This window comes from Diceros bicornis, chromosome 39 (genome assembly GCF_020826845.1).
Source record: "Diceros bicornis minor isolate mBicDic1 chromosome 39, mDicBic1.mat.cur, whole genome shotgun sequence".
NCBI classification, from domain to species: Eukaryota; Metazoa; Chordata; class Mammalia; order Perissodactyla; family Rhinocerotidae; genus Diceros; species Diceros bicornis.
This window is the reverse complement of record NC_080778.1, coordinates 12,333,597-12,346,754: the sequence shown is the minus strand read 5'-3', so window position 1 is coordinate 12,346,754 and position 13,158 is coordinate 12,333,597. Positions and strand designations below refer to the sequence as shown.

General features: G+C 39.9%; 1 protein-coding gene across 9 annotated transcripts in view; it reads left to right on the top strand.

The window, feature by feature from the left end:
- Positions 1-13,158, top strand: part of ARID1B (AT-rich interaction domain 1B) — a 417,978-nt gene that overhangs the window by 323,960 nt on the left and 80,860 nt on the right. For all 9 annotated transcript variants that reach the window (XM_058534096.1, XM_058534092.1, XM_058534093.1 and 6 more), the window contains one exon: positions 272-361. In XM_058534096.1, the coding sequence (XP_058390079.1) occupies positions 272-361 (90 nt within the window). The remainder of the gene's footprint in view (positions 1-271; positions 362-13,158) is intronic.

The window sequence follows — 13,158 nt, the reverse complement described above, 5'->3', positions numbered from 1 at the left end:
CTAATTGATTTGTCTGTGAGTTTGGGAATTCATTCAATAAGAAATTGAACTTTTCAGGAGGTCATTTGCCAAATATGTTTATGCATGTTGTTTCTTCTTTTTACACAAAAACAGGTGAAATATCATGCTTTTGAGCTATGTCTTTTCTGTGTGGGGCCACACCTTTTGTGATGGTAAAGATTAAGTAAATGTAACCATGTCTTGGTTTTGCACAATTACAGTATTAATGCAAAGGGTTCCCCATCCCCATCTCCCTTCCTGTGTTTTACAGGCAGTCAGATGCCTCCCCAGCCACCCGGGAGCCAGTCAGAATCCAGCTCCCATCCTGCCTTGAGCCAGTCACCAATGCCGCAGGAAAGAGGTCAGTCCTCAGTTCATGTCTTACATATCTTTGTGTTTTGAGTATATACAGTGTAAATGAATTTGCTTACCTATGCGTCTCCTTATAAATAATTTTTTTAAAGGATATTATGTTTCCTTATCAGATGAAAGAAATAAACAAGAACCTACATGTAACAACAAATATGGAAAAGAAGGATACTCTCTTGCAGATTGGGTGAAGTTTTACCAAAGCACAGTTCCAGACCCAAAGAATAAATATGCCCACATAGCACCATGAAGCATAGTTCATGCACGACTATAGTCTGATATTTGATCTAGCTGGGCAAAAATGACTATTAATGATTCGATTTGAATATTGGTCCCAAAGAAGTAAAATGTTAAGTGTGTGTGCATGTTTAGCTGTTTTCATCAATTACTTGTCCCATGATATTTAATTGTAAAAATTTATCGTATTGTAAATTGTATTATAAAATTGTAGGATTTTAGAACTGGAGCCGTAACATCTTGTATTATAAAACTGTAGGATCTTAGGACTGGAGCCAACCTGAAAGATCGTAGAGTCCAGTCACCTCAATTTACAAATAAAGAAACAGGACTGTGTAGGTTCTATACCTCATTCTCAGAGGCTAGTTAGTGCCAAAGCCAGAAAAAAGAACGTAGGCCTTTCCTGAAGCCCTTGAACATTCAGGTTGTCCCACATCTGCAGGCTCTTTGACCTTCACCTCAGCTCTGCACGTTGACCCCCATATGTTGTTATTGCCTTGGTTGAGGCCTTCACCTTTCATTTGTTTACTTCTGTCTTCTTTTCCCCTTCAGCAGTAAAGCTACTTCTGTTGGTGGTGGTGATTTTAATCCAGATTATTGTAGATTGGGGTTTACAAGCCTACTGCACCATCTGGGGCTGTGCCAAGTCACTTCCCACTGCCTGTGGGTCAAGGCCTTCCCATCCTTCCCCATGGAACATGCCCCTTTCCTTCCCTGACCTTCCTCTCTCACACTTGCCCAGAAGTGGGAAGCTGCTAGCTTGGTAGCTGATATTTAAAAGTTCCTTGCCCCTAATGTTTATAATTATTTCCGTATGATTGTACAGATGATAATTTGCTTCTAACTAGAATTATAAAGTTTCAGTTATTTTACATGTTAAAAACTCAGTAGCATGTTATTTAGAAAGTAATACCAATGAAAAGATGGATTTGCCTTATTTACACATCGTTTGTGTTGAAATGAGTGTTTAGTGGAATAAAGTGACATTTTCATTTTCTCTTACCTTTTCATATTTAAATTTTTATTATAATTTAATGTATAGTTAATACTTTAATTCTCTTATAGATACTATAATATGTTTTAATAATGGAATAGTTAATGGTTTTCAAACTTTAGGGTTCACGAAAATCATCTGGAGAACTTGTTAAAAAAGATTGCTAGGCCACCCCCAGATTTTTGATTCAGTGGGTCTGAAGTGGGGCACTTAAAATCGACATTTCTGACAAGTTTCCAAGTATTCCCAATGCTGCTAATCTGGGGACCATACTTTGAGAACCACTGCCTTATAAGGATACTATTATATGTTTTAATAATTGTGTAATGTGTGCATTGGTTTCTCTAAACTTTCCACTGTGACCTTCTATAAACCAATCTTGTATCTCTCATCCTTTCTGTAAATTGCTTGTTCTGTGTTAACTGCTCACATGGCTCAGGTCGTCTGGAAGACATTACAGAGCTCATGGAGAATGCACTAAGACCAAGCAAGGGGGAATTCTCCCCAAACTCCTTTTCTTGGTCATGGGTTGTACCTACATTGTGGTGCTGGGTCAAGGAAGTAGAGAAAAAGAGATAAAAGAAATTCTCCTGCACTGGAAGCCTACTCAGGCCAGACCCAGAGCAAAGATGAAGATATTTGCTATTTCCTTTAACCCTCGCCATAACGCCTGTAACATCGTTCCCCTGGGAGAATTCTCCTTCTTTTGCTAGCATTAAAGGATAAGAGGTCCCTTCTTTGGAAGTCCTATAATTCTAACCTTTATTACTAAGATCTGAAAAACAGAAACTCCTCCCAGATCCTCCAACAACGTCTCACGCAACCCCTTCCAACTGATATGTGTTTAAGAAGTTTGAAAATGTAGGAAACTAAATGTGAAGGATGAGATGACAATGAGGAAACACAGTTAAATTAAACTTTTAACCTAAACGAATACATTTGCAAGGCAAAATCTAGAGTTTTCCTGTATTGTCACTATATGGAAACTACTATGTAGATGTACTTGTTATTTTTTTCCTCTGATTATCTTTATTATATGTAGCATGGTTTTGGTTATTGATAATGGACATATAACAATCTGGATAGTTATAATGACTATTTCCTTCAAGTAGCATATATAAATTTTATAATTTGCTAAATCTGAATGGATTTTTATGAACATGTTCCCCAACTTCCTCTGAAAGACTGTGCTGGAGACATTATGTGCATCCTTTGTGTACCTTCTGTTGGTTGGATGACCGCCTGAAAAGGAAAACTTCATATTTCAAAATGACTGTTAGATGATGCTTTGTCATGCGTGAGTTAAATTTCCTCTAAAATTGGGTAGCAAGGATTTTAAAAATGGCTTTGTTATTTGTTAAAATCTAGGAAGAAATGTTAGCTCCTAATAACATGTGACCAGGTGTTTTAATGGCAAATGACACAGTCATTTTAATGCTTTGGTACAATAATAAAAACATTTTTCTTGTTTGCTTTACCATCGCTTGGCATGTACCAACAGTATATACAGTGCAAAGTAGATCTAAGAAAACACTTACTAGAAGTCCCCAATGTTGACTCCCATGTATTGAAAAGTAATTTATCTTTATTTATACCTTTACAATTGATATATTTCCCCCCTTATTTAGGGAAGTGATCAGAGAAGCAGAGAGGAAAAAAAATATATTGGAGAGGTAGCATCTTATTAAAAAAATGTATTCTTTCTCAGAAACCATGGGCCATGGTAGACAAAATAAGAAAATAGCTTCTCTACTGCTGAGTGCTAAAATAACCAAGCTGAACAGTTCCTTTTACACTTACTTTGTTTTAATAAGATTAAGATAAGAGAGTAGGATTCCACAATTATACACAGTTTCTTTAAAGTATCCACAGGAGATAGATTTTCTTTAACGGCAAAGGCAAAGAATCTGGAAACACACTTGCCCAGAGACAACTGCACAAAGCGAGAGGTGCAGCCTCCTCCTGTTTGGAGGTGCAGTTTTCGGGGTCCTCCCCAAAGTCCTCATGGGGACAGCAGTGCTGACATACTGCCCTGGAGCCTAGGTCCCTCCAGGCTCAAGAAGCTGAGCTCTTGCTCCACTGTCCTTCCTTCCTATTTGGTCCTTGTATCCCCATTCAGGAAGAACATTTATTAATGAACTATATAATGTATTTAAGAGAATCTTGCAAACCTGAGGCTGTCCTGGGATCTGAACCACACTGGCAACCGCAAGGCCATATGCTTTTCCCGAGGTTGGGTGCAGAGTCAGTGCTCTGCCCAGACATCAGGAACAGTAGCCCTCCTGACCCTGCAGTGCCCTGCCCCCATCTCTAGTTCAATACCCTCTTTATCTGGTGGTTCTGGTGTCAAGTTTGTCAAAGGGCATCAGTCGTAAATTCATTTCCCCACATTGTATGTAGGCAAAAATAACTGAGTTTCTATAGTTTTGTATTTTGCTTCTATAAAAGGTGTAGGTACAAGTAAAGGTGGACGTGGCCATCATAGGTTACAAAAAGAGGGAAAAGACTTTAGATATTTATTGGCCTCTTTATTCTTGTGTAGTATTATCTCCTGTACATTTTCACCTACTTTTCAATATAAAGCTTGATTTAGTACTCTCCTGTTTACATATTTTGTGGTGCTGGAACTTCTTACTAACTGAATAAAGAAAATTAGTTCAAATTCTTTGGTCTTAACTTCTTCGTTACTGATATAAGTTTAAAAGAAAAAGGTCAAAACTTCAGTTTAGTATTCTATAACGTATCTGCCATTGGTTTTTATTTGAAACCAAATCTTCTCTCTCTAGATCTCACATAATGACATACAGAATTGCTATTAAAGCATTTCACCAAAAAAGTAAAGTAGAATAAATTATTGGCATTGGAGGAACAGTTAATATAACCCTAAAATAGTTAAATATATTTTATAAGAAAATTGTAGCTAACAAGTTGAGATTAGTTTCATTCTTATTTTTTAATCTTTAACATATGTATCTTAAATTTGAAAAGAGCAGTAGGAAACAGCTTATTAACATGTTGTCCTGTTTTCCAAGAGGGCTTGGAGGGAATATGGAATAGTCATCTGAGTAGATAAATAAGTATAATTATTATTAACATCAAAATGATCGCATTTTTAACCCCTGTAAAATGTTAAGCTTAATGAAACTAGCAAATGCCCTTCTAGTTTATTGGATTAGCAATTAGGTGAAAACGTTTCAAGAAGGCTTATTTATTTGGAACGATGTAGAGAGGTCAGAATTAATTTTTTGAAAACCTTTTAATTGAATTCCCTTTGAATTTTCACAGTGGTGTCTAGTTAAATATTCATGTTAATGCTGGTGATTTTCTGAAGGTCTGAACTCGATCTGGATTCTCAAAATCAACATAGCTTATTTAACCCTTTTCATCTAGCAGGCCAGCAGGGATTTCCTCAGTGTAATCCCATAGCATTTGAATAATTAGAAGGTAGTAATGAGGATTTAATTAGTCCTTGAGATATGCCGAAAGCAGAACCACTAAGAACCTTCCCTTTTGGACATGGATTGCAAGCAGAATTGATGCTGCTACAGGACTGTGATGTGCTAGAAAATGTATTCTGTTGCTGGAGGCAGTTCCTTGGCACCATTCTGTGACTGTCAGATCTGTACGCAAGGTACCCTGGGTGGAATCTTCCAGAATTATTGAACAGTATCACCCCCCCCACCCTTCATTCTTGTCCACTGACACGATGACCTTTTCTTCCGCTTTCTCTCTCTCTACTGTTTAAAGTTGTTGTCAAAGTATACAGGCTTACTGTACCTGATTGAGAATTGGCTTTTTACTGTATCAGTGGTACCCAGATTAGACGAGCTAAATGAGCCATGTATTTACTCTATAGCTGCAGGACAGGGAGAAAATAACAAAATTTTGCAGTTTTATACATCCCGAGTATTTAATCCAGCTAAACTTAGAGTTCGTAACAGCTTGTATGTCAAAAGAATCATAGAATTCTTATATTTGGAATCTGATCTTGACGGTGATATTTATCAGTAGCTCCATTTTTATAAACATAAATAGTGCCATTATCCAAAAAAAGTGTGCAACTGATGAGGTGAGCTCAGGCATTTAGATGTTCTTTTTGTGTGCTACCATGAAGAGGTGAATCAGAATTTCTATACTTCAAAGGTATGAGGTTTCAAACTTACATATTTTATGTAGATTGATTGAATAGAATATGTCTTCATTATTCTTCCATTTTTTTTCTTCTGTTATTAATCTCAAATGTTAACCGCCTTAGTATAATTTTATTCCCGCTCTTTAATGGTGTATTTTAGCTTCTTTTCAAAGTCTGAATAGAATCGCTGACAGATTTCTAGGCACATTCTATTTGCTTAGGGCAAATCTTTCTTTCTCTTACTTTTTAATGCCAAGGGCAAGACAAGAGATCTCTTAACATAAATCCAGTGTCTTACTATAAATTAGACTGAGCTCTTGAGGCCAGAACTGAATCTTGTTGATGCTCTGCATCCCCATGTCTTCAGCAGAGCCTCGCGTATAAGAGATGTTCAGCAAAGATTGAGCTGGACAACAGAAAATAATGCAGCCTTCACTCCCAGTCAGAGGTTTCATATCTCTTCAGAGCACAGAACAACCAAAGAATAAAATATTTCTTGTTCTTAAATTAAGAAAGCTTACCATATTAATAAGTCCTCTTTCACTTTTACGGCTACAGGTCATTTGCTGTAGTGTAGAGTGTTTCTCTCTCTTAAAACGCTGTAGGCATTTTGATCTTACACCAGATTAAACCTACTACTTTTGCCCTCCATTCTTCCCAGACATATTTCTACACCCATATGGACACGATGTCATTCTGAGCCAGAGTCCTCACACCTGGAGCCTGGCACTAACTGAATTTTCCAGAGGCCACCCCCGCAACCCACACCCAACCATGCTCTTTATAACCCAGGATTATTTAGATGGAAATAAATAAAAATTTTGAAATGCATTTAATGCTACTAGCTGGTTTCATAGTCATATTTATACCAAAAATTAATTTTGAAATTATAAAAATTATTTTTGAATATCTTCCTTGACCTACCTCCTTAATTGTCAAGAACAGATTAACAAGTTAGTGCAGAAATGAAGGAAACCACCAAGATAGTTGTTAAGGAGTTGGAAATAGGATTTAAGATTTTTTCCTGTTTTTGCAAACTACAGAAACTATTTTCTTCCTCTTTCTATTGGATTCTTAGTTTTAAGTGTGACGGTAAATCTGCAGCGCCGAAATGTTTCATGGGGTACACTGGTTGTCAGAAAATGTTCTCTTAATCTACCTTTCTACTTATTACCCTTGTGTATAAAGGTACTTACTTATATTGTGAGCATTCTAAATATAAAATGATGCTGCTTTTTACCATGAAAGTATTGTCAAAAAGAGAAAATAGATCACTTTCCTCCTGTATTGCTGGATCAATGAGTTAAGGCGTTAGTGATGGTCTACCCCCATCCCCAGATGCAGTTAATTTAGCCTCTGCTCTTAATTGAGAATCCCTTTTTTATAATCCATGACAGATGAAAATAAACTCAAATGGGAGGTTATATGCAAGAGAGAATATCTAGAAAGCTGTTTCTAATTTCTTCAGCCTCAGAACTCTGCCTCTGGGCTGGATCGTGGACCAAGCCAAAGCTAGTCAGTAATGAAGGAAATAACAGTACAGGACTTGTATGTATTAAGGTTGTCATTAAATTCCTATTAAGTCTACTATCCAGAGATCTGTTCACCAAAAACTCGGAAAACAAATATCACAGACAGTAAAGGTTGATTTATATTCATTGAGTAATCATCAGTCTGAATTTTAGAATATTTTCAAGAAGCATAGTTTTGTTACTTTTGTTATACGCAGTAATTTCTTTTGAATTGCCAATTAAAGCTTGCTTTTAATAGTTAACACTCATTTATAATTGGCTCATTATTCTTCAGTGAAAGTATTTGAGAACATCTGATCTTGGGTAAATTCAACACTATATATTGCATGCACTTATTTATAACAACATATTTTCTCCTGTGCCTTGTGGGTTCCGTACCTCAGTGCAAGACCATTGTCTGCCTGGTTTCCCAAGCCAGAGAGCTAGAAGGCATCCTTGGTGCCTTTTTCTCACGCATCAGCTCCCCACTAGTCCTCACCTTCTGTCACCTTTACCTCTGCGGTATTTTCCGCACATCCTCCCTTCTTGATATCCACTGTCACTCCTCTAGTCCAGGCCACCTAGGTACCTTCACAGCCTCCCAGTTATTCTCCTTGTCTCTGCTTTGTTCCCTTCCAGTCCACTTTCCATGCCGCATCCAGAATGGTCTGGTTAGATTATGTCGTTCCTTTCATAAAAGCCTTCAAGAGCATCCCTTTGCCTTTGGAGAAAGGTTGCTGATTTGCTTGCTTAGAAGGCCTGTTCTTATCCTGCGCCAGCCTCCCTTTCCAGTCTCACCTCTCATCGCACCACTGTCTCACACAGTCTCCTGCCACACTGAACCTCTTTTGGGATCTTTAGATAAACTCTTCTCTCCAACCCTTTTGCCACGCGCACCTCAACCCCACTCCCACCTTGATGTAGGGTCCCCTTGCCCATCTTTACTAATCCTTCAGGTCCTCCATAGCCTGGCACCTGGTAGGTCCTTGAGTCCATGTTTGCTGAGTGATCAAATGAATGAAGCGTTCCCTGTCCCGGCGCTGCCCCCACGAGTCAGGCACCCTCCCAGTGCAGTCGGGTCGTACTCAGGCCTCCTTGCTGGGAGTAACAGCTGAACTCGCTGCCTACCTAGAGCTCTGGGAGGGCAGGGACCATGTGGCCTTGTTCAGTTTCATAACTCCAGTGCCTCCTATGGAACATGGTTTTTTTCATTTTAATCTTCACGGAGTTTGGAACCCAAAAATCTGGGTTTCAGTGCAGGCTTTTTACCACTAACTAGTTTTGTGACCTTGGCCAATTAATTAAATCTCTGCTTGCTCATATGTAAAATGAGGATCAGAGTGTCCCAGGATTTGTTGCCCAGATCACATGCAACTTTGTATCTGAAAGGTATACATTGCAAAGCACTCTGCAAGTATTAGTAATAAGCATAAGTTCAGGCACAGATGACTCAGTGAGACCCAGGGTGAAAGCCTTAGCAGGTAGTTTCTTTGCTTCTTCCAGCACATAGTAACATACTTGCGATTGTCTTTGCTCTCAGCACTGAAGCAGACTTTTGCAGCTAAAACTCAAAAGATGTGTGTAAGGAAATGCTGGATGTCTTGCCCCCATCTACCATCTGGGTCATCAGTCTGATCCCTCCCGACTCTAATTTTCCCAGTGATAGATGATGTCAGTGGCTGAGAGGGTTTTGTGGGGTGGATGGGGACAACTTAGATGCTGTCGTCTGTGCCCCTGAATACAGGGCACGAGTACAGGGCAGGGTGGCGGCAGGGGAGGAAGAGGAGGAAGAGCTTGTGCCAGTTGACCTGCTGGCACAGCTGGGAGAGCACCGGGGGGCCTGGGTTACAGCCCTGAACGGGTCGTTAGTTTCTGTCTTCCTCAAAGCAATTCCTGTTGTGAAGAGAAGCAGGCAGGCAAATAAACACTGAAGATATTAACATGTAACAAGAATATTCTTAAAAATCTATTTTTCTCTCCAAATGGGAATGTGACACCTATTTGCGATGAGAAATCGCTCTGTCTGTATCGTCAGAGGCTCTGCTAAGGTGGTACAGCGTGTGACCATTATTTCACACGTGGGGAAACATCTTTTATTGAACCAGCTTGAAGAAACAAGGCAGTTCTTCTGTGAATTTTTAACAGATGCCAACATGAAAATAAATTGTCCATGTGCCAGAGGAAGAACGTGCGTTGCTTTTTGGTGGCTTATGGAACCTTGGGAGTTTGGTTGGTATCCTGACAGTGCTGAAGCTGTCTGCCCACTGCGGAGGCACCTCTGATGAAGAAACCACGTTTTGTGTCGCCGGTCCTGTGCTCTCTTGCTCCCGCATTAGCCTGAGCCCTCTCGCTCTTTCTTTCCTGTGTTCTCTTTCGTGGGTAGGATGAACCATGATCTGAGCTCTGTGCTTATCTTTGTTTTTCCCAACAGGAGTTAAAGTCTCTGATGCTTCTGTCGCCGAGTTTGGTCTTGTGTGAAGAGGAAAAGGATATATAGTCGGAGGCTAAGATTCATGTTAAAATGCCTTCCAGTTTAATCTTCTGAAATTTCCTGTTTTTGCTTCATTATGTATTTGACTTTCATTCTAAGGCAGTTTTTGTAACATCCGTCAACTTAGGGATGCAATTTCATCGGATGGTCCTTTAACCCATCAGTGACTGCTTTGGAGTTGTGACAGCCAGTCATTGCCTCTTCGGACTCATGAAGGCTTCCTCTCTATTTTCCTATATATCGTCTCTCCCAAATAGGCCTTAAGGCCCAAGTTTACTTTTTAAATTAAACATAATATCATTCTATTTTTGAGAATTGTTTTTCTTTTGTTGTTGTTGAGGAAGATTTGCCTTGAGCTAACATCTCTTGCCAATCTTCCTCTATTTTATATGTGAGTCGCCACCACAGCATAGCCGATGAGTGGTGTAAGTCTACGCCCAGGATCCGAATCCGTGAACTCGGGCGGCTGAAGTGGAGTGCGCTGAACTTAACCACTACACCACGAGGCTGGCCCCTGTTTTTGAGAATTTTTGAAGTATTTCTAAAGATAAGCTATATCTCTGTCTTGTCCAGTAAAGAGTTTTTCCTCATTCCTACTGCATAAAAATATTCTGTCTTCATTTCATCTCTTATATGGAAAATGTGAGTTGTTTATAATGACTACATAAATCAGTTGCTTTAAAATTTTTTTTCGTCTGCTGAGGTTTAGACAGTAACACTGGATCTTTCTTTTCTGTAAGAATTTTCTTCCATACAAGTAAGAGAATCATGCAGCATGTTTTTTTAAACCAGGAGAAATATCCACTTAATAAACCATAAGTAGTACAGTGCTGAAGAAAATATTTGAAAGATCCAGAAAACTCACTTATCTAATAATGATGTAGATAAACATTTGAGAAATGCTAACTCTCTGTTAGGCCAGTTTTCCAAGGCAGCAATGAAGGGATTAAAAAAAAATTAAGAAAAGAAAAATGTCTCTTTGGCTTAGTCTTTAATACTAGTCTCTACAATAGAGATTGAAGTAGCATTTTCTCTATACTTGACTTAACATGACTTATACTGCCATGTAATGAATAGATTGTCCAGAAATTTTCCATTGATACTAATATAAATACCCATAGGAGAATGGCCCTAAAGAAAACAATCCTTAACGTGCAGACTGAATGACTCCAGACGGGGTCCTGGCAACCCCACTGCCAATCTTGCCTTTAGTTATTGGATACATAGACTATGGCATTCAAAAAATTATCAAATTGTAATTAAATATGTAAATTAACACTCTCTGCCTTTGGAATAAATTTTAGGGCGAGTTGTTAGCATCTTAACTAGATGGTGAAAACAAACCTGGCCAAGATGGGGCTTTTGTCACATGGGCTCCAGAGTGCAGTGACAAGCCTTCAGCAGAAGAGCAGTCCTCCCCTATCCTGGGCCACCCTTGGGTGTTTCTCTTTATAGCTAAAAAGAGAATGGTCGTCTTATTTCAGACTCTGATCTCCCTGTAAAGCCCACAGAAAAACCTAATGGATTGGTTCATCCATTGCAGAAATGTTTCTCAAGCTAGTCATTGTCGTAGGTGCTTGTAGTCCAGTGGTGAACAAAAGTCTAGATCCTTGCTCTTTACACTGAGAGTCCATTCAGGCACTTGACGGGAATCGTGATTTCTCTCACTCGCTCACTCTCACTCGCTCTCAGTAGGCAAGCTCTGGGGAATCTGCCAGATCAGGAAGGATGTACAGTGTGTCTCGTGCCCCTCAGAGCTAATCAGTACTGTAGTTGTTGGCTGAGTGGCCTGAAACTGACAAGCTGATCTTTTCTGAGCCAAATAACATGGCTGGCTAGCTATCTGGAAAAGGGCACTGGCTTCTGGAGAGTCAACTGAGTGAGGAAAGCCACCCATAAGCTATAACTGGCTCTGGTGGAGGAGGTGTAGAGCAGGTAGGCCACACAGCGACACAGAGCTGCATGCTACCTGGGCAAGGGCATCAGGCTGTCAGCCAGGAGGCTCACCGGGTATGGCATTCGTCACCTCGGTGAATTAAACACGATCCAGAGACTTGCAGCTTCTGGCTTCACTGTGGGGAATGGTTTGCAGGGGAGCGGCAAGAAGAGGCCAGTTCAGAAACTTGGGGCCATTCAGACAGGAAATAAACGGCAGGTTGTATTAAAAAATATATGAATAATCGTAGCTATAATTTATTGAGCCTCTTGTCTATGAGCAGACACTGAGCTGTGTGCTTTCCATACATTTTCTCCTTTAATCTTATGAGGTAGGCTCAGTTGTCATCCACAGTTTTCAGAAAGGAAATGGAAGTTTGGCTATTAACTAACTAACTAAACTAACTAACTAGCCTGAAGTCACCTAACTGTAAGTGGTGAAGCCAGAATGGGAATTTGCAGTGACAGTGGAGGTGGACAGAGTGGATGCTTTGGCAGATCTTTAGGTGATAGAAGTAACTGTGCTTTCTGGCCTGTTGGGCTGTCAGCTGTCAGGGTTCCTTCCTTGAGTAGCTGTCTTCCTTTCCCTGGAAGTGGTTCCTCCAGCATACTGTGAAATGGGGAGCCAGACCATCACATTTATTACACTGTTTTTGTAAAGTAAAAATAAATGAGTTCTGAATGAAGATGTTTTCTTGTTCATTAAAAACATGTATTTGGTTCCAGTTCTGTGCCAGACACCTTGCTTGGTCCCGAGGAGACAGACGTGAAGAAAGCGTGCTTTTTAAAGCCCCACTGCTCACAGTTGGGAGAGAGACAGACACACCGGCAAAAAACGAGAGCAGTGTGATAACTGTTCTACCTCAGCTAACATACGTGGTGCTTTGCAAGCATGTGATGAAAGTGTCTGCTTGTCTGGACAGCCACGGAATGCCATGAAGGTAGCAGGAGGGGGAGCTAGGAAAGACAGGAGCGTGTCAGCTACATGGAGGAGAATGGCCTCCTGGGCACACTGTGAAAATGGCATGTTCAGTAGAGGACACAATCTAGCACTTTGTTTTCAAACTGTGCCTCCTATTAGGGGGTTTTTTAATTGAAAAAAATGTAGGGGCCGGCCCTGTGGCCTAGTGGTTAAGTTTGGCACGCTGTGCTTTGGAGGCCCGGGTTCAGTTCCTAGGCACGGACCTACACCATTCGTTGGCAGCCATGCTGTGGAGGTGTCCCACATACAAAATAGAGGGAGATTGGCACAGATGTTAGCTCAGGGCCAATCTCCCTCACCAAAAAAAAAAGAAAAAAGAAAAAAGTCTCTCATAGTGCATTGCACATGATAAGGATAGAAATTGTTTTTGTGAAACATACAGCATGTGTGTGAATACCACGTATGAATATATAAGCATACATATACTCACAAATACACGTTGAATCATGATATGAAATATATTTCTTAACTATGGATTGTGGTAAAAAATGTTTGAAAGTGGCCTCA